This window comes from Heliangelus exortis, chromosome 21, assembly GCF_036169615.1.
Source record: "Heliangelus exortis chromosome 21, bHelExo1.hap1, whole genome shotgun sequence".
NCBI lineage: Eukaryota > Metazoa > Chordata > Aves > Apodiformes > Trochilidae > Heliangelus > Heliangelus exortis.
In genome coordinates this window covers 262232-289223 of record NC_092442.1, presented here as the reverse complement: position 1 = coordinate 289223, position 26992 = coordinate 262232, and the positions used below count along the sequence as shown (strand labels likewise).

The 26992-nt window shown below is 47.7% G+C and overlaps 1 protein-coding gene across 4 annotated transcripts in view; it reads left to right on the top strand.

The window, feature by feature from the left end:
- CALN1 (calneuron 1) overlaps positions 1-26703 on the top strand; it is a 154539-nt gene extending 127836 nt beyond the window's left edge. For all 4 annotated transcript variants that reach the window (XM_071765362.1, XM_071765364.1, XM_071765363.1 and 1 more), the window contains 2 exons: positions 12112-12265; positions 19911-26703. In XM_071765362.1, coding sequence (XP_071621463.1) covers positions 12112-12265; positions 19911-20038 — 282 coding nt within the window. In that variant the 3' untranslated portion in view covers positions 20039-26703. The remainder of the gene's footprint in view (positions 1-12111; positions 12266-19910) is intronic.
- Positions 26704-26992: the final 289 nt, after the last annotated feature.

Genomic DNA, 26992 nt, shown 5'->3' with positions numbered 1-26992 from the left:
AGGAGGAGGAAGAGTTCACCATGAGACATCAGTGTGCACCTGCAGCCCAGAAAGCCAAGGGGATCCTGGGCTGCATCAAGAGAAGGGTGGGCAGCAGGTCAGGGAGGGGATTCTCCCCCTCTGCTCTCAGGAGACCCCACCTGGAGTCCTGCATCCAGTTCTGGAGCCCCTTTTACAGGAGGGACATGGAGGTGCTGGAGGTGTCCAGAGAAGGGACACGAGGATGCTCAGAGCGCTGAGCAGCTCTGCTGGGAAGACACTGAGAGAGTTGGGGTTGTTCAGGCTGTAGAGGAGAAGGCTCTGAGGAGACCTCATTGTGGCCTTCCAGTGTCTGAAGGGGCTACAGGAAAGCTGGGGAGGGACTTGTTAGGATGTCAGGGAGTGACAGGACACGGGGGAATGGACTCAAACTAGAGGAGGGGAGATTTAGATTGGAAGTTAGGAAGAAGTTCTTCCCCATGAGGGTGGTGAGAGCCTGGCACAGGTTGCCCAGAGAGGTGGTGGAAGCCCCATCCATCCCTGGAAGTCTTTAGGGCCAGGCTGGATGGGGCTCTGAGCAACCTGAGCTGGTGGGAGGTGTCCCTGCCCATGGCAGGGGGGTGGAACTGGGTGAGCTTAAAGGTCCCTTCCAACCCTGAAAATTCTATTTTTCTATGATTCTGTGTCTTGTCCTTAGGGAAGGGGTCTCAGAGCAGGACAGTGTCTCCCAGCCTCAGTACAGAGCAGAGGTTTGCTGGCTGTGTTTTTTTCCCTACATCTTTTTCCTGTGGATTACCATGCTTCAGATCAGTTATGGTATACCTAATGAAAGCTGCTGTCACCTTTGCTAGGTAGGAAACATTCTTTTTTAGGGAATCATCTAATCCTGAACTGAAACAAATTATTCAAATATTTCTGTGCAACTGTGCAAGGAGGGTGGCACAAGATTGTGTTTTCCTTGTTATCATCAGAATTATCAGCTGCTTTTTGATTTCCAGGCATTTCTCACTGCTGCTAAAGGTCAGCTTCATGTTGTGGGTTGAAGGGGAGAGTGAGCACTGAGGAAAACTGCCTTCTTTCAGTGCAAGTAGGAAAAAAATAAGGGTTCTAGAGTTAGAGGTACATGGCATCAGGAGTGTGTGGTAAAAAACATCCTGGGGCTGCATCCAGTCAGGTGCCATGGTCCAGGGCTACCTGTGGAGATGATCTTCAGCACAGAAAAGCTTCCCTAGCTTCTTGGACAGCCTTGTTCATAGATCTACGGAACTGTTTCAGATGGAAAAGCCCTTTAAGATCACCAGGTCCAACTCTTAACCTAGCACTGCCAAGATCACCACTGAACCCTGTCCCTCAGCTCCACATCTCCATGGCTTTGAAATCCTTCCAGGGATGATAACTCCACCACTTCCCAGAAAGTTCCTCCATGCCTGGGAAGCTTTGGAAGAGTAGGCCATAACTTTTGGTGTTTGGGTTAGGGGTTTGGTTTCTGAAGAACTCATAAAATCATTCAATGGGTTGGAAATCATATACTTTGTGTTGGAAAGGACATTAAAGATCTTCAAGCTCCAACTCCCCTGCCAAGAGCAGGGACACCTTCCACTAGATCAGGTTGTTTCAAGCCCCATCCAACCTGGTCTTGGGCTTTGATTGGGAACACAGCAATGATTTAGCACCCAGACCTTGTCCCTGGGGTGCACCCAGCACAGCTCCAGCTGCAATGTGCCCTCTGCAGGGTCAGGGATCTGAGTGTGACAGATTATTGCAGTGTGAGAAGAGTCCTTAAGCGTCACTGAACTAAATATGTCTCTAATTCATGCATAACTTCAGTGCAATTAGCAGCTCCATCTCACAGACCTGGCTCATCCCTTCCTCCTGTGAGATGGAGAGCTCAGGGTTGGGACTTGGCTGCCGTGGGGATGATCGAAGGGCTGGAGCAGCTCTGCCCTGGAGCCAGGGGGAGAGAGTTGGGGGTGTTCAGGCTGGAGAAGAGAAGGATCCCATGGGGAGACCTCAGAGCAGCTTCCAGTGCCTGAAGGGGCTCCAGGAAAGCTGGGGAGGGACTTGGGACAAGGGCCTGGAGGGATGGGATGAGGGGGAAGGGCTTTAAGCTGCAAGACAGGAGATTGCAATTGGATATAAGGAAGAAATTGTTTGTTGTGAGGGTGCTGAGCCCCTGTCCCAGGTTTCCCAGAGAAGCTGTGGCTGCCCCATCCCTGGCAGTGTTGAAGGTTGGATGGGGCTTGGAGCACCCTGGGCTGGGGGAGGTGTCCCTGCCCATGGCAGGGGTTGGGACTGGATGATCCTTAAGGTCCCTTCCAACCCAAACCAGTCTGGGAGTCTATGGTTTGGCTGAGCTTCCTGGACAGTGAGCAGCAGTCCTCAGTCCATCAGTATTCTGTGGTACTGTGGAGACATCCCTGAGCCCCCAGTTTTCTGTACATTGCCGAACCCCCCAGTCTAGGCACAAAACAAAGACCCCAGAGGGTTCCCAAGAGACTGGAACAAGCTCAGGTTTTGGACAAAGTCAGCCCTCCAACCCTCTTCAACTTTTTCTTCTCTGTCTGCTGAGAGCCTCAAGGTCAGATCTTCCATAAAATGTACCCCAAAAGGATCCAAAGGCATTTATGTCTTGTGATATAGCACAGAAAAATCTTACAATTAAGCTGTTCAGGCAAGCTAATGAAGGAATATATGCTGAACCCGATGTCCTCTGTTTTGAGGATTGTCCCCTCAGTGCCACTCAAGCCTCAGGGACCTTGTCTCATGTTTGTGAGAAAAAGGGGTTGGTTGCTGGGGGGGTTCCCATCATGTCCCTAAATAAGCAGGGGGTCTGATGTGGACCTCTTCAAGCTGTCCCCAACCTCACCCTCCCTTCTTGTCCCAAACCCAAGTTCATCACCAGACCTTCTCCTTTTACTCCATTTTACCTTCACTCTGCTGTCTCAGCTCCTTTTTGGTGGGCAGGGGATCCCAGGGATGAGCAACCCCCTTGCTGCTCTTCCCTGGGGTCTCCTCAGCTTTTCTGCAGCCTGGCAGCAGGTAGCCACCAAAAATGGGTATTTTCCCCAGTTTGAGATATGTGTGCTCTGTGCCTCCCTCCTCGGTCCAGAACCTGCTGCTGCTCTGACTCATGCATTAAAATTATTTCCCTGAATTTGATGGGGTTTTTTGCAGTGACAGCTGATTTGTATTTTGTTCTGTCTCTGCTCTGGGTGGCTGGCAGGAGGTAGAAAATGCCAAGTGAATTGCTGGGGGGGGACTCTGGAATTGATCACCTTGTTTTTACCAGGGCCAGGAAAAAAAATCATGTACTCCTAGCAACAGAGTAACTTAGCAGTTACTCCGGGCTTTAATTTAACTTTCCACCTCCTGGTTTTCAGTTGAATTAATCTTGTTTTCAAACAATGGTCATTATGTGGAAGAGCATAATATTATGTAGAAATAATTACAAAATGCAAATAAAAGAAAAGACAGATCCACATCCGAGCCCAGTGTGAGAAACAAATCAGAAAATATTCAAATCCCCTACGTCCTTTCTTCACATCTACTGAGGTTTGGTGCATGAGCACCAATTTTTCATAAGCTCTGCTCTTGAATTAGTAAACTGAAGTGCAAAAGTGGGGAGGGTTTTTGCTGTGTGTTTCTGCCTGTAGCTGAGTCAGATATTCAGCTCTTCAGGGTTTGTCAGGGGTGATCCATGGCAGCCACAGTGGGGACCTTCCTTGTCATTGATGCTCTTTGTGAGCCATGGGCTTTGCAGGCAGATGGGATGGACTTCAGAGGAGCTCCAGTTTCTACAAGATGTTGGGGAGGTTGTAAATACAGCCAAAAGCAAGTTCTTCATGTGCCTGAGCTGGGCAGCTACTGGGAGCCCCCAAGCCCCCCACTGGGGCAGACTGGTGCAGAATGGTGCAGGCAGCTCCATGCTGGGATGGGGCCAGTCTGTCTGTCAGCTCCTGGGCCCTGGAAATCATGGCAATGACTTCTGGCATTTCAGTTTGTGGTTTTTTTACTTTTTACTTCCCCTTAGAAAGTGCCAATTTGACAAATCATTACTTTTACCTGCACAGATGAATTTCTTATGCTGTTTGTGAATTTCTCACTGTGGAAAAAAAAATTAAGTTGCTGTTTTAATATTAGATGTCATCCAAATGAGAAGGTCCCACTCCTGAGGTCATGAAATCTTTCAGTTTCTAAATACAGCTGAAAGATAATGACAGCTGCAGTGTGAATTAATAGAGGTGAAAAGGAAACCCCAAGGACTGTGTTATAACTAACAAAATGAAAGGTTTTTACTGGCTACTTTTGGCTTCAATTTTTTTGACTCCTTCATCTTCTCTTTGCAGCCACTGTCATTTTAGCTCAAAGCATGCAAGAAAGCACATGGAAATGTGGGAAAAATCCTTCCTCCTCTGCTTTCATGATGCACCAGGAGAAGAATGGTCCCCAAAAGTGATATTAGATTCCCAAACAGGCTCCTATATTTCTCTCTATATACTCCACAATAACCCAGTTTAACCTAAACACACAGTGTAAGTCTTGGGAAAGAGGTAACATAAGCACAAAGGGTGAGCTGATCAAATTATCCCAAAGCAATTAAAAGTGACCAAGCAGTTAGACATGAGAAAGGCACACAGGCCTTCGAGCATCATGTCAAGTTTTGACACTGAAGTTGACATTGGTGCCTCCAAAATGTTTGCAGCAGAGGGCTGCAGGCAGAGGCCTCACCACTGGCAGGGAAAGGAGGACATGGCTGCACTCAGGCCATGTCCCGCTGCTCCCTTTCCCTGCTGCTGATCACAAATGTGCTTTGGTTAACAAGTCATTGAACCCAGACTGGTTTGGGTTGGAAGGGACCTTAAGGATCATCCAGTCCCAACCCCTGCCATGGGCAGGGACACCTCCCCCAGCCCAGGGTGCTCCAAGCCCCATCCAACCTTCAACACTGCCAGGGATGGGGCAGCCACAGCTTCTCTGGGAAACCTGGGACAGGGGCTCAGCACCCTCACAACAAACAATTTCTTCCTTATATCCAATTGCAATCTCCTGTCTTGCAGCTTAAAGCCCTTCCCCCTCATCCCATCCCTCCAGGCCCTTGTCCCAAGTCCCTCCCCAGCTTTCCTGGAGCCCCTTCAGGCACTGGAAGCTGCTCTGAGGTCTCCCCATGGGATCCTTCTCTTCTCCAGCCTGAACACCCCCAACTCTCTCCCCCTGGCTCCAGGGCAGAGCTGTTTCAGGCATCATCTCTGTAGCCTCCTCTTGATTATGCTCCAACAGCTTCATGTCCTTATGTTGGGGGCTCCAGATCTGGAAAAATTCAGGAGTGGAAGGGCTATTAAAGGACTGATACCTGGTGATGCTCCTTTGCTTTCTGGGCCAGGCTGCTCTGTTTTCCAGCCACACTGTTTTGGTTTCACAGAACAGCCCAGCTGGGTCAGGAGGTGTCTCTGAGGGCCCAACCAGTCCAAATGCTGAAGCAGACTGGGGAGGTGTGTACTGCTGGGTCAGCCTTGCCTGCATTCCTACTGATGTCAGCACATCAGGAACAGCAGGAATGATGAGGTTGTGCCAGCTCGGCTCATACTGGAGGGACCATGAGCATATTTCTTAAATCCTTTTTTTTTTTTCTTAGTGCCTGTGTGCACTACATCTATTCTGTGCCCACTGTAGCACAGAGCATTGTGGGGCTGAGCAGGAAACAAGGAAAATAACTTAAAAAACAAGTGTCATCTTGTTAAATACAGCAGCCTGAGAAGCTGCTCTCCATCTGTCTCACTTTGTCTGGTGCTGGACATCAGTATCAGGAGGTCTATTTGCTGCCTTGTTATTATTGGGTTTTGTAACCATCATTTGCAGTCTCAAGGATGCTTCAGGTTCCCCACAGCAGCTCTCAGTCTCCCTGGTAAAGCTTTTATTAATTATTACTGTCCCTCACACATTTCAGGAACATGTTATACCTCCTAACCCACTTCTCCTGGCATCCTCAAAGCAGTTGGAACTGCTAAATAAAAAAATTGGTTTCCTCTGGCTAAAGACTTTCAGGAGACATTTGATATCAGGGTTGTGTGGACAGCTTATGTCTTTTGCTGAGGTTTCTGCTGCCTCATCTAATTCAGAGGTAGCTCAAAGAATGCTTCTCCAGGGCAAAAAAAATGGGGAGGGGGAGCAGGGGCTCAAATTAAATCTGTTTTGTAAAGCAGGCCTGCAGGGTTTTTTTGGCTTGACGTTGGCTTTCCCTGACTCCAGAATCCCTCTGTGCTTGCTGGGTGTTGTCTTGGGCTGGGTTGGGGTTGCCAGGGACATTGTCCCAAAGCAGGAGGTTCTGCTCCAGTTCTGGCACCTTGCAGGGCATGGGCTTTGGCTCTGGAGCAGCTACCACAGCACAAAGTCCCCTCCCTGGATCCAGACTTAAATCCACCTCAGCTGGCAGAGACACAGGAGGTGCTGTCCCACCCCCCCTGGGGTGCAGACCCCTCTGTGCTTCTCCCCATGGAGAGCAGCTTGTGGGGCAAAGCTTGAAATTCCTTTTTTTCTTGCAGAAAGTGGGGCTTAAGCATGCCCCACATAGTGCTCTGCCACACAAAAAAAACCCCCAAAACCCTTTTTTGTCTGTGGGGCTCCAAAAATCCTCTGCCCACAGCAGAGTACGGGAACAGCAGCCTCGAGCATGTTTCACTTGGTGACCACTGATGGATTCACACTGGGGAGATGAATCCATTAGAAACTCTATCTGGGGGGTAGGCTGAAGGCTCTGGTTCTCAAATGGGAATTCCCACCCTTAGCTCTAATTAAATCTGCTGAGTTTTTTCCCTGGAGAGGCTCCCAGGGAGCTCACATTGAAGGTCAAGGTGTTGCATGCCTGCTTCTTTATGCACTTTGATTGGGATCAGGCTGGGAGCTTGTTGTAAAAGCCTGGGAGCATTAAAACAAGGCAAAAAAGTATCATTAGGAGCTGTTAATTTGTACTTCAGCCTGAGAACATTCTCTAAAAAAAAAAAAAAAAAAAAAAAAAAACAAACCAAAAAAAAAAAAAAAAAAAAAAAAAAGCCAAACAAAAAAAAAAGAAAAAAACCACAAAAAAACAAAAACAAAAACAAAAACAAAAAAAAAACCCAAACCCACCAGCACTTCTCTGTAGTTAAATCCTTTAAAGTTAATTAAATGGGCCCAAGATTAATTTTCCTACTGTGTTTTCTGTGGAGGTGTGTAATTTACCTATCAAGGGACCTATTTGTCTTTGTCCAGTTTAATCACCATTGTATCCCAGCTGTTATTATATCTGAGCAAGGAGATCAGCTCAGAGGCAAAGTCTGTGACCCATTCCCTTGCTTTAAACATCATTCTGGAGAGTTAAAGCCTGGGTGTGGTAAAGGATGGCAACACCTGCACTGGATGGGGGGATCTGGCGGAGGAACTACCCCTCCAGGATTGGTCTTGGAGTAGGAGAGCACAGGGGGAAAGGAGCAAAAAGTCAGCTTTGCCTGGAAGATGTGTAAAAGGGTTTGGCTTTAATCTCTCGAAATTGTAGAATCCCAGGCTGGTTTGGGTTGGAAGGGACCTTTAAAGCTCATCCAGTCCCAATCCCGGCCATGGGCAGGGACCCCTCCCACAGCCCAGGGTGCTCCAAGCCCCATCCAACCTTCAACACTGCCAGGGATGGGGCAGCCACAGCTTCTCTGGGAAACCTGGGACAGGGGCTCAGCACCCTCACACCAAAGAATTTCTTCCTAATCTCTCATCTCAATCTCCTGTTTCCCAGTTTAAAGCCCTTCCCCCTCATCCCATCCCTCCAGGCCCTTGTCCCAAGTCCCTCCCCAGCTTTCCTGGAGCCCCTCCAGGTACTGGAAGACTACTGTGATGAACCGTATGTAGCCATAGGGATGTGCAAGCAGTAAAGACTTTAGAAAGATCAGCACCAGTATTTAAAAAATGGTATTTGGAGCATCCTATTGGGACAAAGGGCCAAGTGGGACCACCCCAGAAAGAGCAGAAGAGGGGTGCAGAGCACTCAGGCTAGCTCTGAGCTCCTGATTCTGGGCTGTGGAGCTTTGCAGGAGTTTCTCAAATGATTGTTGCTTGTCACATCATTGCAGCAGTTGGGGTGTAAGTGCCCCCCAGTGCAGAGGATGACACTGAGCCAGCAGCTCTGTGCTTCCAGGGCAGCCTGCAAGCAGGAGGAGGGAGTGTGGTACCCACCTCCATCCCCACTGAGCAGATCAAGGGGTTTGATTATATTTAATTAGATTGATCCTAGGGGCTAAGGGAGTAATGCTGAATTGTTATTTGTCCAGGTGGGAAAATGCCAAGCTGTCAAAACCTGAACTGGTCCCTGGTCATGCATCAGTTCTAGGTGGGAGTGTGGATGATAGAGATGAGGATGAGGGGCATAGAGATGAGGATGGGGGGCAGGCAGGGAGTCAGCCTGCAGGTTCCCCACCTGTACTCACCCTCCCCAGGCAGGTTGCCCCCTGTGAGCCTTAGTGGCCTCCTACAGGTGGGTGGCTTCCTGCTCTGGTGTGGCAGGCTCCAAAATATTTCTAGAATGTTAACTAGGAGTTCACAGGCATCCATACTCCATCCTGTCTTTCATTTTTGTTCATTCTTTCTCCTCCTTGCCTGCTGGAGGAGCTTTTCCTATGCTGAGCACCAGCCTGGGCCATCCTGACCCCCCTTGTCCTACTCCCTGGTCCCCAACGAGTCCCCACACATCACTCCTGTTTATCCCTCCTGCTGCAGAGGGGAGGGCAGGACTTCTCTTTCCTGGGTTCCAGGATGGTGGGAGAGACCATGGCTCTTTTACCATGGGCTTTTTCCACCCAGCCAAGCTGGCAGAGAAAGTTGCTTTGAGTCATACACAGAGCAGTTTGTGGTCTGCAGACATCAGTGATTCTCCCATCTCTCTGGGCTCTCTATAGAGGCAAAACACAACTGGTCAAGCCCAGATTTTCATTCAGGGCAATTCATTCAGACTCACTGCATCCCTTGGAACCTTTGAGCCTCACCATTTGCTTCTATATCCCTGCTTCCAGCATATCCCAAGAGCACCAGTTCAGAAGTAGCATCATTGATTTCTTCTAATTATAAATCCTACAGAAACTTCTCAGCTTGCAACAGTCACAATTTTCCTTTCAGTGGAGCCAATAAAAATAAAGTGCTGTTCTCTGGTTGCTGCCATTACAATAAAAAAAAAACCCAGAATAATTTAAAAGTGAATCAAGGAAACTGAGAGCAATGATAACAGAAGAAATCACCTGGGAGACAAAGTCTTGTCTGTGGCTGCACTGAGTTTGAGCCCATTCTGGACCAAGTCCTGTGCTGGGATGTATCCACTGGAGGATGTGTGAAGGTACCAGAATGCAGAGCAAAGCAGGAGCAATGCCCACATGATCACAAACAAGCCAGACACTCAGTACCTGAGCAATAAGGGTGATTTTAAACCTCATCTGAGCTGTTTCCTCTTCCCAAAAGGCAAAATGACAACAGAACAATTAAAAAAAAAATTAAAATATCTCCCTATATAAGCATAGAGCTTAAAAATAGGAGTTGGAGGTGCAGCAACAGATGCAAAGCTGTCAGGAGAACAATTATTTCCCACTGGATAGACTGACTGGTACAGGAAGCCCCAAAACCCCACAGGTTCACTGCTTCCCTCTTGAGATGAGCTGATAACCATGGCTGTGTTTGTAACCCAGGTAGCATCACAGCAGACTCTCTGCAATAACTTCTTTGTGGCATTGCTGGCACAGGGACCAGCAAAGGCTTCCAAGAGTGAGAGGAAAGAAACAGGAGATGTCCCCAGAGGCAATGGTGTGTCCTGAGGTGTCACCTGGAACTCCAGGGGCTGATCTGCAGGTGCTGTTCTTCCAACAGAGTCATCTTGGGATGACTTGGGATAAAGCAGTCAGTTGTGTTTTACTCTCCCCTAGGACAGGCTCCATGCACTCTGTTGGAGGTCCCATGCCCATGTAAAGTCTGTGGGTACTTCTAATAAGTACTAAGGAGCGTGGTACCCTGCAGGTACCCTAAAACAGGCTGCAAGTAAAGAGCAGGTCTTGGCTCTGGGCTGTGAAGCAGTCACAGAGGCAAGCAACCATCTGGTGAGGGGTAAAGCCAGGTTTTGGACAGTTTTAGAAAAAAGAAAATCCCAGAAGGGGGTAAAAAAACCCCATAAACTACAGGAAAAAATTGTGTTGGCTTCAGAGAAGGCTGAACTGTCCCTGAGTCAAGAAAACTCCAGCATAGGTTGTACATCACACCCTGAGGAGATGGGATGGGGCAAGTTCTGCTCCTGTTAATGTGAAGGGACCATGGGGATGAAATGGTGGCCTTGGCATCTGGGGGGACTCTGGGAGCTGCTGGGGCTCAAGCTCAGCTTTGAGTTTCCCAAAGACAAAAACCCTGAGTGCAGGGTTGGGTATAAGGTGAGAAATGATTGCTCTTAGCTCCAGGGTAGGAACATGACTGGGAGGGCTGCAAATCCTGGGCAGCCTCAGGGCATTCTGCAAACCCTCAGCAAGGACACCTCCAGACACTGCTGCAAGGGGACCATAGGGGCTAACCCCATTTTTTCATCTCATTTCCAGTTGTTAAGATAAATGCTTTGTGTTGGTGGTGTGGTCCTGCTGGGTTTGCCTGGCTCTTTGAACATTCAAGCAAGCAGGGTATTGGTGCTGAGATTTTTCCCTGCACACAAAGCAGGCTGGAATTTTGTCACTAAATCCCAGGGGGATTTGCAAACCAGCTTTGAACTGTGCAGCAAGGAGCCACTGGTGACAACTGTGCCCTCACTGGTTTATCCTGGGCTGAGCAGTGTGAATGCTGAATCCCCAAGGAACAGGAACAGCAGCAAAACCACCCAAGCCACCAGATGTGTGCTTCAGAGAACTCAGCTGGGACATCAATGGCAACTTGAGTTTTTGCTCTTGCTCTCCGTTTCCCTGCAGGTTTTTTCCATCAGGTTTTTGACTGTTGCAGGAAATAAAAAAGAGCTGCAGAAATTGGTGCTGCTAAGGGTAGAGAAAGAGACACGGATGTGTGCAGAACTGCCTGGGCACACTCAGGAGGGCATGAATATTCCAGGATATTTAATCAATGTGCACTTCCATGTCTTAGTTAACCCCTGGGAGGATGAATGATTTCACCTGTGCCAGCAGTACTCAGGGAAGGCAACCTCAGGTAATGCACCCAGCATTAGGTCTGACAAACCATAAGGATTGTCCTGGCCAGAGCAGGCTGGGGGGGAGGAATGAGAATTTCTTAGAGAATGATGGAATAATTTGTGTTGGAAGAGACCTCTAAAGGTCATCTAGTCCAATCCCCTTGGACTTAGTGCCCCATGGGCAGGTCCTGGTGCTCACTGCTGCTGGGTTTGTGCTCTGGGGTCTCAGAGCTAAAGATGCTGTTCAGAGGATGCTGGGGATGTCTTGGAGCAGCTCCATCCCCATCCACTGACTGCGCTGATGCTCAGGGACCCTCTGCTCCTCCCCTGGCACTGCAGGTCAGGCATGGGAATGTCCCCTCTTTTGTACCATTAGCAGAGAGTAATAGCACAAACCTTACACATGTGCAAAGTTCCTCTGCTGCAAAATGTTCATTTCTTCACGAATCATCTGTTCTTAATCTCTGGTGTGTGTAAGTACCACGTTTACCTGCTGCATCTACAGCAGAAGTCAACTAAGAGGGAAATGTTCTCTGCTTGTGCTCAGCATGCAAGGACAGCTGAAGAGTTAGAAGGAGAAAAAGGGGCAGAGACAAGGTTGTGGCTCATGGTAGGGTGGAAGAGCCACCAGGGGAGTCTCTCAGGGGTTTATCTCTGGCTGGATGGCCATGACTGATACAGGATTTCTGCATCTCAGACCATTCCTGGGATAGGGCTGTGTTTCTCTGCTGTTCTCCTGGCATTAAGAGCTCTAGCAACATCCATTTGCAACACTCATTGCTGGTGGGTTTCATTGAAATGAAGCCAAAAGAGCAACCCTTGTTCTTTTATAATGTATTTAGTTGTTGAAATGAGGTTGAAAAAAAACAAAACAAAACACGAGGAGGGAATTGTGACTTGTCCCCCTGCCTCTTGTCCTCCCAGTACCAAGCCTGTGACAGGTGGCTCAGCCTAACTCCCTCCTCTTCCCACAGTTTGACATGCAGCGGATAACTCTGGAAGAGCTGAAACATATCCTGTACCACGCCTTCCGGGACCACTTAACGATGAAGGACATTGAGAACATCATCATCAACGAAGAGGAGAGTTTAAATGAAAACTCTGGCAACTGCCAAACAGAATTTGAAGGTGAGAGAGAATGTTTCACTGTTTCTGTCCAGTTACTCTCTTTCTGCTTCATCTGTAGAACTCGGGCTGCCCCGTGATGTGCAGTGGGCAGGGATGCCCGGGGCTGGCATGGGGTTATTTTAGAGTAAGTGGCAGTGACACAGTGAGGGAGCTTAAGAGCTGCCATTAACCTTCTCCCATGTGGTCTAGGCACAGCTGATTGTCCTTCAGGCAGGAGGAGGAAGCAGTGAGTGCTTTGTCTTATGGCCCTCCTTTCTCCAGTGGGACTCAGTTCAGCCCCTGCTGTGGTCAGGATCTGCCACAGACTGAATTTCCCTACAGAAAGAGGCAGAGCAATCATGGAATGACTTCACTGGTGCTAGGTCCTTCCCTAGCAAGCTGTCTTAGGCTCCACCACTTTTCTGTTGTCCTCCCATAAGCAGAAAAGCTCTCCTAGTGTGGCCTCCCAGGGCTGAGCTGCTGTACAAGGTGCTGGGGTCCTGGAACCTCCTGCCCTGTGCTCCTCTTCTTGGATGCTGCTGGCACTGCTGGACCTGCCACAGGCTGCACAACTCCTCTCAACACCCATCAGGGCATCTGGAGGGCCCAGGATGGTTCCTCTCAACAATGAGTGTCTGGAAGGCCAAGGTCTAGCAGTCCTCCCACTCCCACTCCCACAAGTGATCTCTGAGCAGGATCAGACACAGCCTCCACTGTTTCAGGGGAATTTACACTTACAGCAGAGATGATGCTGGCAGGAACATTCTTCTTTTTTAACCCACCTTGGGCAAGGATTTTATTGTCCAGAGGAACTTGTGCTGCTCTGAAGCATTTCTGGGTGAAACAACCAGACAGGAATTATCCCAAAGTGCAGAGAAGTCTGGAAGATGCCTACAGAGAACCTCAGGGGCTGTGCATGTCACCCTGGGACAGCTGCCATACATCCCCCCTACAGCACTGCTGCTTTCTGTAGGTCCTTTGGGGGAAATTCAGATCCCCTGAGGGGTCAAACACCTCTGAGAGAGCACCAGGCAGAGGCACTGAAGCATCTTTAAAACAGAGCAAAGGATAAACAATTCCTAGCCTGGCTTATTAATGGGATTTAGCAGCTACATCCAGCACACTCACCCTCTGCTACAGCCTGCAGAAACTGCTGAGAAACACAGCTGAATGTTAAGAAGCCTGCAGGAGGGAGGCAAGTAGCAGTGCTCTCTGAAATAACCCAAGCAACTTTTTTTTTTTGTTCCCCATGGAGAGCATCAGGGAAGAAGAGATGCTTTCTCACACAAATGGAGTTGCTAATGTCCACTGACCTGCTGCTTCTGTGGAGACATGAGCCAGATGTCACCACTGCAAGAGGTGTCCAGGTTTCTTTCATCTTAGGAACTTGGGGGAGCTACCCCAGTTGCCAAAAAAAAAAAAAAAAAAAAGGCTCAGCATCTCGTTTTGGAAGTCCCAGCTTCCAAAAGTACAGCAAGAACAGCTTTTTTTGTGGGATGTTGGCATTGCTGGTGCTAGGCAGAACCTAGAAACAAAACAGAGCCTTTTTTTAGATGTTAGAAATACACACACACACAGAGATCCACCAGAGAATAAAGATAACTGAATGCTGTCAACAAAGGTGCAAAGTTTTTCTTCAGGTTCCAGATGAAGGGGATGGTTCTGGTCCGTGGCAGCTCTGACATGAGCATTTCTCCCAGGAGCAGCAGGCTGGGAGCAGGTTTCATCCCTGCAGTTCTCCAGGCTGAATATGCCATTACCTGAAAGACCCACTTGTGCCCTCGTTGGTCCCATTTCCCAAACGCTGAGATTCCTACAGGGCTCAGGAGCAGAAATTGTAAGGCACGGATCAGTGGCACCAAGGGAGAGCTGTCAGGACAGCATCTCAGGCTGTGTCTCCATGTAAGGCACTCGGCCTTTCCTATTTAATTGGTGAAGTGAAGGAGATGCTTTTTGGGTATAATTCATAGAATCCTAGCATCATAGAATGGTTTGAGTTAGAAGGAACCTTGAAGATCATCTACTTGCAACCCCCCTGCCATGGTCAGGGACACCTCCCCCAGCCCAGGGTGCTCCAAGCCCCATCCAACCTTCAACACTGCCAGGGATGGGGCAGCCACAGCTTCTCTGGGAAACCTGGGACAGGGGCTCACCACCCTCAGAGTAAAAAATTTCCTCCTTATATTTAATTTAAATCTCCCTTCTTCAAATTTTAAACCATTGTCCCTTGTCCTCTCACTACAAGCCTATGAAAAAACCCTACCCCTGCTTTCTTGTAGGACTGGAAAGCCTTAAAATGTCATCTTGGAGCCTTCTCTTCTCCAGGCTGAACGACCCCGAATTCCTCAGCCTGGCTTCCCAGGGAAGGTGCTCAGCCCTCTGATCATTCCTTGAGCTTCTTTTAGGTACTGCCTTGGGATGAGATGAATTGTGCCTTAAAAAGCACCTCTTCTTTTTAACTGTAAAGGCAGCCTGAAGGGACTAGCTCAGAGGCTCAAATCTATATTTAATGAACATTTCATGCACCCCACTGAAGTGCCTTCAGTTGTGGGTAGGAATGATGCCAAGAAGAGCCCTGAAAGTTTTCATTGAGATTTAGGGATGGGTCCTAAGGGAGGAGGCAAAGCAGACACTTTGAGCAGTATCATACTGAAATAGAGGAACTCCACTTGCTGTCTCCTCAGAGTGTGTTCTTGCCATCAAAGAGAAGCCCCATGACCCCTTCTCCATCCTGTGCAGAGTCCTCCCTCCTGCTCCATACCTAGGGGCATCTGGCTCAGCCAGGAGCTGAGCAGCCCTGTAGGAATAACACTGTCAGCACTACAAATATGTGCAAATGTGGGGCAGTCTCACCATTTTGCCTTCTTGCCTTCTTATCATAATAAGGTCTTTACAACTAAAAGGTCTTTTCTTCCTCTATCAAGAGGGATTATCTACTTTAGCTCTCCCTCCCACCCCAGTGGCACACACAGCCACACTCACTCTCTAGCCCCCATAAAATACTCATATTCCAGTTAGGGACAAGTCCAGGATTTTGTTCAGTTCACTCTGAAGATAGAGTCTGCAAGACATCAGCTCTAGGCTTACATTACAACTTTCCCTCCTGTGCCTTTCTAGGGGTTTTTATTTGCCTTTTTCTTGATGTAGAGCAAAGCAATGAAAATGCCCAACTCCTGGGTACAAGCAGCCCACAGCACCCCAGTGATAAAGAATGTGATGAAGGGAGGCAGAGCTGTCTTCAGCCTTTCTCTTGGTTTTTATTAATGCTTAGGGCAAGAGAACAAACACGAGGGCCCAGAGGAGCCCTTATGAGGTGCTTATGAGGAGATACACAAGAAAAGAACACTACTGCCAAAGTTTGTAGCAACACAATACTACCAAATATTTGTAGAAAAAAAAAAAAAATAATTTGTCTGGCAGTTCTCTTGACTGAAACATGAGATCAAGCTTGTGACAAACAAGAGTGCTGGCTGATCATGGTGACCCATGCCGTCTGCCTCAGGTATTTATTTCATCCTCAGCCCTGGCACTCACATGAAGTGGCTGAACCAGAGCTGCTGCAGTTCCCCTCCCTGCTCCCCTGAATGAGAGCATCTGCTCCTCAGTGAAGGGCTTGGGAATGACAAACTGGCCTCTTAAACACAAATAACTCCAGGCAGCCAGGGAAAGCAAGTATCACTCACCTTGCACAGGGTGGTAACAGAAGCTGCTATAAATACACTGAAGCTGTTGGTGTTGGCCAATCTTTCTTTGCAGGCAGGAAGGTTCTCAGTGCTTTCCTTGACCATCTCAGACCCATCAGCCCAGCAGCTGATGCACCCTGGAATGAGCTGGACCCATTAACCCCTGTGCTAGTGCAGAGGTGATGGCAGCTCTGTCCCTGTCTCTGTGACACAGTGAGGAGTCCTCCCCTCCATCCTGTCCTCTGCCCACTGAGAAGATGAAGGATGAAGGACACAACCTCAATTTGCCTTTACTTGTTGAGGTCTCATTGACACTGGACAGCCTAGGAGCTGCTCTCCCCAGTAAGGGGCCAGGATGTGTCCAGAGGAACATCAGGCTCTGTGTTCAAGGAAGCTGCTCACATCCAAACCCTGGCATGTCCCATGGGTATTAAAATCTCCTGCTGGAAAACAAATGCAAAACGAGTCAAGCATCCAGCCCTGTGACAATGCCAGCTGTGAAAACCAGCAGGAAAAAGCCCAGGTGCCATGCTCTAGGATCTATGGATTCCAAGAAAGGAGAAAAGTGAGGGCAAAAAGTCACTGGTTAGCTGGGGTGACAAATGGGTCTTGATACTGAAAGGGGCAATGCACAGGGCAGGACAAAGCTGTCTTCACAGTGAGGGAACTGCAGCTCCCTTGGCTTCCTGTACACAGGTGCAGGGGCACTGGAATTCTCATCTTGCTGCAGGAGTTCCTGCTGAGCAAGGGGGTCTCTCGGGGTCTGCAACCCCTCTATATCTCAGAAGAGACCTTTCCTCTTTCTTCTGGAGTTGTATGCTGGGTTAGTTGCCTGTTTGGTTTACCTTCAGTCAGTAAAAAAGCAATACCAGTGACTGCCCTGGATCCAGCTGCCTTAAGGCTCAGTTTTCACTTGCTAATATAAGAGAAAGCTGAAGAAACTGGTCAGCTCAGAACCACTTCTGCAGGAATCACTGCACATGCTTTATTCTTCACCTTTGAACAAGAACATCAGCATCACAAAAAGCCTTGGCCAGGTCTTCAGCAGCTGCCCCCAGTCCCCCTGATGGACACCCCATGAATGGCCATGCTGGCTGGGATGGGCTGTGGCTCTGCTTTTTTCTGAGTGTGTTCAAAATATAGAAATAACAGAAAAATAAATCAAGGAATACCTAAAGCTGTGATTTAACAAGCTGCTCAAAGTGCTGGGGCAGCAGGCACAAACCCCAGGGGCTGCAGTATTGATTCTCTGAGCTTTGTAAAAGCCAATGAAGGGAATGAAGGAGCTGAGCAGTGCAAGCAGAAAGCAAGAGGGAGAGAAAAGGAACTGGCAAAGGGGATTTCATCAGCTCCCCAGAGTGGGCTTGGGGCACAGGGTGTCCCTGCCCATCCAGCTCCAAGTGCTGCTGAGCTGGGGACCATGGGGGAGCTGGGATCAGGCACAAGCTCTGCTAAATCCTGTCCAGAGAGGTGAGGAGGGGTTGAAAGAAGGGTTCAAAATGTAGCATCCAATGCTTCCCCCTCTCTGTGCAATGAGGTTCAAGCCTGAATCAGAACAAGGTTTTTTCCCATGTATTCTGCAAACATCCTCCTGGAGTTTTCCAGATAGAGGCACTCAGGTACAGCCCTTTTCCTGGCTGCATTGTAGGTTTATTGTTATTTTGAGCTTGCTGTTAAGCTCAAAACATCTGAAAGTCTGTCATCATCACTGACCATCCATGAGAAAAAGGTGGGCCAACCACCTTTTGTTGTGGGCCAACCCAGGACCTTTTGTTACTGCCCACAGAACAGGACAGGACTCTCCATCCCTTGCTGAGGATCTCCTGGCTTTCTGGGATTATCTCCGTGGACCTTCAGAACCGTTCCAGACGGATTCATCTTTACAGCACCCCAAGGCCACAGGCTGTTCTTGATATTCATAGGCAGGGAGGCAAAGACAGAGAAGTGAACTGTCTTTAGTGAGTCACCGCATGGATCCTTGCTGATGAACTTAAAAAAAAATTCAAATTAAATAAAATAAGGCAAAGCTAAAAATCCCAACTCTGTCTGCATTTTTAGCTGCTGCAAATCACTCTCACCTCTTCTGACAATGATTCTGCAAGCAGTCCTTTGAAAAGGTTCTTAATAAGTCTGATTTTGCTTAGGCTCAGAAAACCTAAAGACAGTTTGGAAAGATGACTAACACAGTGTGCATGCCCATGGGAATAATCAGGGGGGCTTTGAGTGTTACCAGGGAGCACGTCTTGAATCTCTGCTCATTCCCAGTTGATCTGGATGAAGTCTGAGGGATTCACAGAAGACTGATATTTCTGACTAAAGAACTTTAGAGAGAAGCTCATAAAGAACTTAAAAGAAATACAAACATAAACTGGAACACACCTACCAGCATTTGAAGGGTTTAAAAGCCAATAGGAGAGAGAAAAGGCTTCCTGCAGTGTGAGAGGGTGATCTGCTGGGAAAGCTGATTTGGAAGCAGTTAAAGCTAAGATGTATTATTGGGAAAAATCCCAGCAGGGAGAGTTGAGACTTGGCTGGGGCAGGGATTCTCTGAGGTGTTTATGCCAAGGGGGTGTCCTGGTCTGGGCCAGGATAAAGGGGATTTTCTGTTTTGTACTTTTGTTTTCAGCTCAGTCTCTTGTAAGCAGCTGCACTTGCTGGAATTAACAGCAAGTTTCTCAGTGTCTGCTTCTGGGACTGATGTTTATAGTTACAGCTGGAGAATGGGCTGCAGAACCAAGGACACTGCTCAGTTCTGAGGAACATTTTGGGCTCTGGAAAGGGAAAAGGAGTAAAGAGGTCCCACCTGCAGCTCTCCTTTAGGGACGAATGGACAAGACAAATGATCAAAATTGACCAAACAGAGTATTCCATCCCATACACATCATACTCAGGGTAAATTTGAGGGATCACAAGGGTCAAACCCCTTCCTGCTTCCCCTTCTTCCCCTGTCCCTGTTTGTTTTGGCATCCTGGGAGGATTCCATCCCTTCCTCTGCCTGTGCTCCTGGTCCATCCCAGCCTGAATCTCTGTGTTCCTGCCTCCTGCTGCTGACCCCAGGATTCCAGCCTGGGCTTTCCCAGGGCTGCCCTGCAGCCTCGGTGGTGATGTGAGCGTTATTGGGGAGTGGGGAGAGGAACGTGGGATCAGTTTTCCTGTACATTTGTATATATATTTAATATTTTTTTTTCCCATTTTATCAATACTGCTGTGTAGTTGAGTTTCCAATCTGTCAGTCTCTCTCCCTTATTCTCTCTCCTTTCTTTAGCTTGGGTGGGTGGGGATTCATAGAGAGCATCTGTCAGTTGTTTAATTGCTGGGCAGTGTTAAACCCTGACAGGCTGCAGCAGCAGAGAGGCAGGGAGCAGGATTGGCCCTTCTCCAGCACTGGACATGGGCTTGCATCCTCTGCAGCTCTTTTATCCCCTCTGTTTCCCACCTGCTGCTCTTGGGATTTTTGCTCCTGACTGTAAGGCAACACTGTCCTGTGCTGGGCCCAGTCTGGATCCAGCTCTTTCTCTTCCATTTCCCCTGCTCATATAATGAGAGGTGTAAATCTTGCCTTGTTTTGGAGCTTTGGGAGGTGGGTGCTGTGTGATCACTGTCCCTTGCCATACGGAGCAGCTTTGGTGGCACCTCACCTGACCTGTGTAGTTCAGCTCCCAACCCATCAGTCTCTGTCCCTCATTAAGAGCCTGGATGTGGCACTCAGTGCCATGGGCTGGGAACCAGAGTGGATCAAGGGTTGGACTTGATGATCTCAGAGGTCCCTTCCAACCCAGCCGATTCTATGATTCTATGATTCTCTCTCCTTTACTTATCAGGGAGGAGCATTACCAGAGCATCAGTTCTTTGCTTTAATTGCCAGGCCACCACCTTACAGGTGGTTATCAGAGGCCGAGATTTCTGAGCTCAGCTGATCCAGATGGAAAACAAAACCTTTTCCTTTGGCCCAGCAGCTCACCTGTCCCATGTCTCCCTTGCAGTGCACGCCCAGAAGCAGAACAGACAGACCTGTGTCCGGAAGAGCCTTATCTGCGCCTTCGCCATGGCCTTCATCATCAGCGTGATGCTGATCGCTGCCAACCAGATCCTGCGGAGCGGCATGGAGTAACCTCAGCACCACACTGTGACCCCACTGCCCACGCATGACCTCCCCCCTCAACCTCTCCTCACAAGGCCACGAGACAGAGGCAGGCAGACAAAGCACCATCTGACAAGGAGCCTGAAGCCGGCGGCAGCTTGGGAGTCAACTCCATCCTTTTGGCAGGGACGTAAAAGGGCTGTCTTAATGCTTTAAAGGTTTTGTTTCCTAATGCAATAAAAAAAAAAACCAACAAAACAAAACAGAAGGCGGGAGTCCCGAATTAATTGCTTTGAAACAGCAATGGAAACTTTAAGGAAACTCTCCTCCAGCAGCCTGCTTGGGGGTTGTAAGGAGTCACAGCCTCAGGACTGGGTGCAGCGGGGCTGTTTTAACCTAGGGGCCAGGTGACTGTTCCGTGTAGCTCTCTCTCCACTGGCCCCACATTCCCAGGAAGTTGATGGTAGCATTGCCACAAGCAAGTCCTCTTCGTTGGATTTCATGTACTCCAGCTTCACTTTGGTTTTCCCTGATGACCATGCCTTTGAGTCCACGGCATCAGAGGGGAGCTACAGCATCCTTGTACAGTATTTTCAGAGTGAAACAAAAAGAGGAGCATTCGCCAGCATCACACAGAATTTCTATTTTTGCTTCATAAACGCCGCCTTCAACACAAGACTGTGGGGTTAGCACGAGTCCATTTTGCCATTTTCTTTTCTGACTGGGAACCGGGGCTTGAGAAGCAGCACCTGTTTCCACACATGGGCATTTCTGAGATTTGTGCACAGTCTTCCAAGCGACTCTGCAAGCACCAGCGCCAGGTACAATCCCCTCTAATTGATTCCATCTACATATTCAGCAGAATTGTTTTCCAGCAGCTTCGCCCTTCTTCTCTATTGGTTTTCAGTAACCTTATGAGAGATGAAAACCTCCCCTCTCCTTGCCTGCCCAATTTTTATTTATTTCATTTCATGCGTCCTGGTTGTAACCTGCAGTGAAGCCTCCTCCATGCCAGACACCTCCTCCTGGGAGGGGTTATGGTTTTGCCTCCATGGTACCATGTGGCTTTGACCATCCAGTTGCCTCAGTTCCTGCCAGGAGCCAAGCCACCACCACCACCACTATCCCATGGGCTGGCTCCAGGCTGGGTAAGCTGAAAAGCAAACTGCAGCAAGAGGAGGAGGAATCAAACTAGAGCACACCATGTGTTATGGAGTGTGTCAGACTTTCAGATCTTGCAAGTGCTGGTTGTTTTTCCTAAAAGAGATTTGAATGAGCAGGAAGGAGAAGATGCAGGGATGCAGCCTGGAGACACAACACATCCCACCAGAAGTGCAAGGACTGAGTGAGCCTGAAGCCAGGATTACACCTGAAAGCCTTTTTCCTTTTCAACTTGACATTAATCCTTGCATTTACCTTTGGATGATTTCTGCACTTGTGTCAGCCCCGGGGTAGAGGTGGTTTCTTTGCCTTCCTGGAAGAGGTTTCCCAACTGGTGCTCATGGAGCTGGTACAGGGAGTGCTCCATGGAGGCACCTGGGCACTGCAGTTGTGGTGGTTGGATGAGCTCCAGAAACATCAAGGGACAGTGAGATCTTGCTCCTGTAGATGTAGGTGACTTTTTCCTGTGTCACCAGAAGGGCAGGATCTCTCCTTAAGGCATCACAACCCATGAGCTTTCCTCATCACACACAGCAGTGTAAGCCTGGATCCATCCCAAAGACTCCTTTCAGGTCTTTCTTTGATTCCAAGTCTGATCACTAATGTTTAACCTCTATTATTTAGTAGCCTGGTTTGAAAATTTGCTTCTCTTTGTTCTTTCTCCCATCACCCATCTTTGGATTTTGCCTTCAGGTTTGTCTCTCCAGCCCCCTCCAGTGTCCCCTCCATCTCCTCCAGAGCAGCCAAGCTAGATTTTTTTCTGCCTCTCACACTCACTTCTGAATTTCTGTTCTGCTGTGACTAATAGAGGTCAGCTGCAAAATAGTCTGCAAAAAAATTGTTACATCTCCCAGAAGATGGAGAGATTTATGTTTGCTGTAGGGCAGCAGCAGACTTCAAACCAAGAGAGGAAAATCTTGGGCAATCTGTGAGTGTGGGATTGGCACTGCTGGGGAGCCAGGGTACACTCCCAGCACTCCCAGCACTGGACATTGCAGATAATGAGCTTTGAGATCATTTTAGGAGAACTCTCTTTGACATTATTAGGTCTCAGGGGCATGTGAAAAAGTGGCAGCAGTGGGAAGAAAAAAAAGAAAAAAAAAAAGAAAGAAAAAAGAAGAAAAAAAAAGTCTACTACTTGCCACTGAGCAATTCTTATTAAGATTTTTTTCCCCTGGGACAGTGCTGGAGTACATGTGGGCTGCAGGGGCAGATGGAGATGGGAATGGGTCCTCTCTGTGAGCCCAGAACACAACCTCAAACACATGGACCAGGCATCTCTGCAGGTTCCCCTCACTCCCCTGACAGCACAGCCAGACTCCAATGCTAGCAGCTGCCTTCCAGGTGAGATGCTCTTCTGCATTCCTTCAAGCTTCCTGGAAGGCTCCATAATTCATGTGTGCATGCTTCATGCAAACCTCTGTAAATACAGGCATTTTTCAGAACAATCCTTCAGCTTGAAGCTCCATTTGTAAAACCAAACCTAGAATTACTCCCTGGGTAAAAGCCATAGCCTGGTGTCAGTGCAGAGCTCCTCACCGATTTTACCGGGTACAGGATTTAAGAGGTTTTGGGGTTGCTTTTTTCTGTGGGAAACCCAAGTTGTCCACCCTGAATCAGCATCATGTCTTGCCAGAGGTCTCCTTTTCCTTCCTAGAGCAGCCTTCTCACCATCTCCATGCTTAGGGAGATCCCTTCTTTAATCAGCCTCTCCTGGTAGCCACTGGCAATGCAGGAGGGACTAGGCTATTTCATCTTTTCCTCTCCCCACAGTCTTTCCACCAGCACCTCTCATCCTTCCCAGCCAGCAGCACTGGACCTATGTCTTGTACCTACCTCCCTGGCTCCATTTATGTAACATCCATTTATCTGATTTTTTTTTTCTTCTACACAAGAATATAAAAAGAAAAAAAAAAAGGGGGGGGGGGGGCGGGGAGGAGGCTTTTTGTTGCTTTAACAGAGAGTAGGTAAAAATAGAGGAGTAAAATTTTGATTGGAACCTGGTGGCAAAAGCTTAGGGGGAAGAAAGTCTAAGAATCAAAGAAATAAAAATAAAAAACCCCACATCCCTCACTTTAAGAAAAAAAAAATAATTCAGTGCTAATTAACATACTTAAAAAAAAAAAAATATCCAGACTGCAGGAGTGCTAAGTAGAGCTGTCATAAAAAAGCACTAAAGTTATGCTCTTGCCAGCTCCATGAGAATTTAAGTTTCTTTTCAGCACTGTGATTCTGTGTGATTGCTATGGCAACCCTCGCTCTTGGTGACACAGGTGCCACCATGTCAGAGTGACACCCAGGGACTGCAGACAGGCTCCCAGCCAAGCCAAGGGTGGGCAAACAGCACCCAACAGCCAGGAGAAGCTGGATTAGCAAATTATTGGGAGCACCCCAAAGACAATTCTCTGGGCTCAGCCCCCAGAACCCAGGTGGGCAATGAAATGGATCCCTTGGTGTGCAGGGAGAGCTCAGAGATGGATGTGGTTATTTTAGCTGAGAGGTTTTGGGTTGGTTTGGGAGCAAATGAAAGCAGTGGAGTGTAAGCACTGCTCACCCCAGTGAGCACTGTGCTGTGCTGGGCAAGGACACTTTGGGCAGGTCCCTCATGGAATCTGATGGGAAGGATTTGGGATGCTGCTCCTGCAAGGCACCAGGTTTCATTGCTGATAACCACTGACTCTGACCTTAACCAGGCACATCCTGGGTTTCAGGCAGTACAAGGAATCTACTCCTGGAGAAGCCAACCAGGGGCCATGGAGAAGCTGATTTCCAGCAAAAACTGCTTTCCAAAGCCATACTGTACCTTCAGCCATGAGGAAAGCCACGGGTGAGGAGGTACCAGGCAGGTCAAGCACAGCATGGGGGTGGCATGAGCTTGGAGATCTCATCAGGGCCTTACCCTCTCAACAAATCCATCACTGAGAAGCAGTCAGATACAAAATCATCAGAAATTTAAAGAACTGAAGAGGCTGGGTGACTGGGAACCCTTGGCTTTGTTAGGGAGAATCTGCTCCTCACACTGCTGGAGGTCACACAGGATAAGAGAGAGGTGAAAAGGGAAAAGATAGAGAATCATAGAATGGTCAGGGTTGGAAAGGACCTTAAAGATCATCAGCATCCAACCCCATTGTTTTTTATATTTGATGAGTACCCACAAGTGGATCAGTTACTGTTAGCAGACACCACATCCTGTTGAAGGTGGTCACAGAGCCCCCAGGAGAAGGGTGGGAGGTGGTAGAAGACCCAGCTACCTGCCCCTGCCCCTGCATGAGCCAGAGCTGATTCTTTGGGCATCATCTGGAGATCTGGAGAGGTTTCAGACAGACTACTCAGTGCCTCCTGGGAACTCTGGTGTTGGATATGGTGCACTGGTAGGGTTAGATGCTGCTTGCTTTATGTGGGAGCCTTCCAGCAATTTTGTAGAAGAAAAGATAAGGACATCTATACCCACCTCTTTAAGCTGAGGCCAAGTAAATGGGGCTGTTTTTTTGTCCTTCTAGCATAAGAAATAGGGAATCAATCAAGCAAATTAAGAAAAAGCAGGAAGTATTCCCATGGTTGCTGCTCTGGATGGCTGAAGTTTGTTTGACAGACTGGGATGAGCAAAGTGCCCACTGGTACCACTTTTTGCCATGGGAAGCAAAGGAGTTTTCTTTCACAAATAAATTTTAAAAAAAATAAATCAGAGGGCTGTGATGGCCATTCAAATGCCAGTGCTGGTGCTGCTCAAGATGACACATGGCCCTGGGAGGTGCCCAGTACCAAAAACTCAGCTTTTCCCACAAAAAGCTCCTTTCCCCTTGGCTGTGCCCACATCCCTGGAGCCAGCACTGCCAGGGGCTGGCATGGCACAAAGCAGAGTCCTGAGGCAGACCCAGAGCTGCGAGGAGAAAAGCAGAGGGAGGAATACATTAAGATCACTGAAAATGAAGTTTTATCCACCCATGTAATAAATTATTTAGTTTCTGCTTTATGGATGACTATTTGAAAGGAGAGAAACCAACTCTTCTAAAATGAGAATTTGATGAAGTATCTATCTTTCTGAGTCATGCTTACACTCCGTTGATGAAGATGTACAGAACTTGCTGGATTTCAATCTATTATTTTGCTGTGCTGTGTCCTGACAGTGCAATCACATTTCCTTGCCATCACTTAAAACCTATTCCTTTCAAAGAAATTTAATACAGAGAAATAAAAGGCTCACAACATTTTCGCTTCTCTCTGTCACTGGTTGTTATCAGGACTGGATCTTGGTTTTCTCCAGTTTAAGCAGGGTGGTTTGGGCAGCTCTAGGATCTGTAGAAACTTCACCAAGAGTAATACGGACAGAAAATCTGACATTTTCTTTCGAAGAGCATGCCATTCCTACCTCTCCAGTGGTAAATATATTAAAAACTCTCCATTTGGCATCTTCACTAGAAAGGAATTTCAGCCTCAAAGTGAGAAGAGGGAGACAGGAGAAAAAGGAGGCCCTCTGGATCTAAAGATCTTGACAACTGATGATGAAAAGGCGATAGGGTTTGGGGCTTCTTCGTTTTCTGTTAGAACAGAACAAAATACTTTGTAGCCTTGAGGAACATTATTGAATGAAATTCCCATTTTCCAACCACGTATTGTCTGCAGCTGCTCATGGCCACTCTGCCAGCATCATGGATGAGCAGCTTCAAACCAGCTCCTCTTCTGCCTTCACCAGCCAACCAGCAGACATCTCCCCATCCCTGCTTGCTTTAGGAGCTACCCCTCTGCTCCTGCCAGCACTCAGATAGGTTTGGTCTCTTCTGAGCAGTCCCACTAAATCCAAATATAACCAAAACCAGGTGTTTCCTACCACCTCTTTCAGAGAAGCCAAAGTTATCCCAGCTTCATGCAGAAGCTCTTGTTTTCCCAGTTTCTAAATGGGGGAGGGAAGAGGAAGAGCAATGAAATTCCTCTCAGACACAAGGGTAAATCAGAACTAACTCTTTAGAATTAATTGGTTCAAGCTGGAATAAGCCCAGAATCCAGGCAGTTTCCATTTAATCCATACTGGGACCTAAATAATCAATGCCTGCTGATTCATCTCTAGGAAGTTCTTCACTAATCCATGCCTTTCCTTTTTGTCATCATTTCATCCCTCACTCTTTTCAAGCCATTTACATGGCTTCATTGTTAACTTGACATGTTCATTGTTCAAAAAAAGTGACCATTAACTTGTTAACAAAAGACATGGCATTTTAATTAAAGACCACAACTCACAAAGTCAGCAGCATAATGGTAAGAATAAAAAAATCAAAATAAAAAACCCCAACAACTCAACCTTTGTAGAAAATACTGTAAATATTAATATAAATTAACTTGGCATGCAACTGAAATAAATCCTATGTTATTGCAAGTTACCCAAATGTATAAAGATGTGTATAAAGGAAAACAGAATGCCATATGTATCAGCTGTTTCCTCTAACCAAACACTACTGTAAATATATAAACTGTATAAAAGATTTTAATTTTACCATTATTTATGCAATAGAAATAAAGGTTGTTTTTTTTTTTCTTTTGATGAGGGGTGAAGTTTCTTTTTTTCCTCATTTTGGACCAGTCACTGATAGGTATTCATGCCCAAGTCCAAGAGCTAGATTTGCATAAAATATTAGGACAGAGCCCCTTTCTTCCTTCTGAGGGACACATGAACATTTTGGGGGTTTTATTTTGCTTTGAAAAGAGATTTACATATTTTAAAGACTGTTACTCCAGAAAGAGCTGCTGGGTGAATGGATGCCTTGGCTATTCAGAGCTGGGATCTGCACATGCAGAGGACTTGACAAGGCCAAGGAGAACTGGAAATGA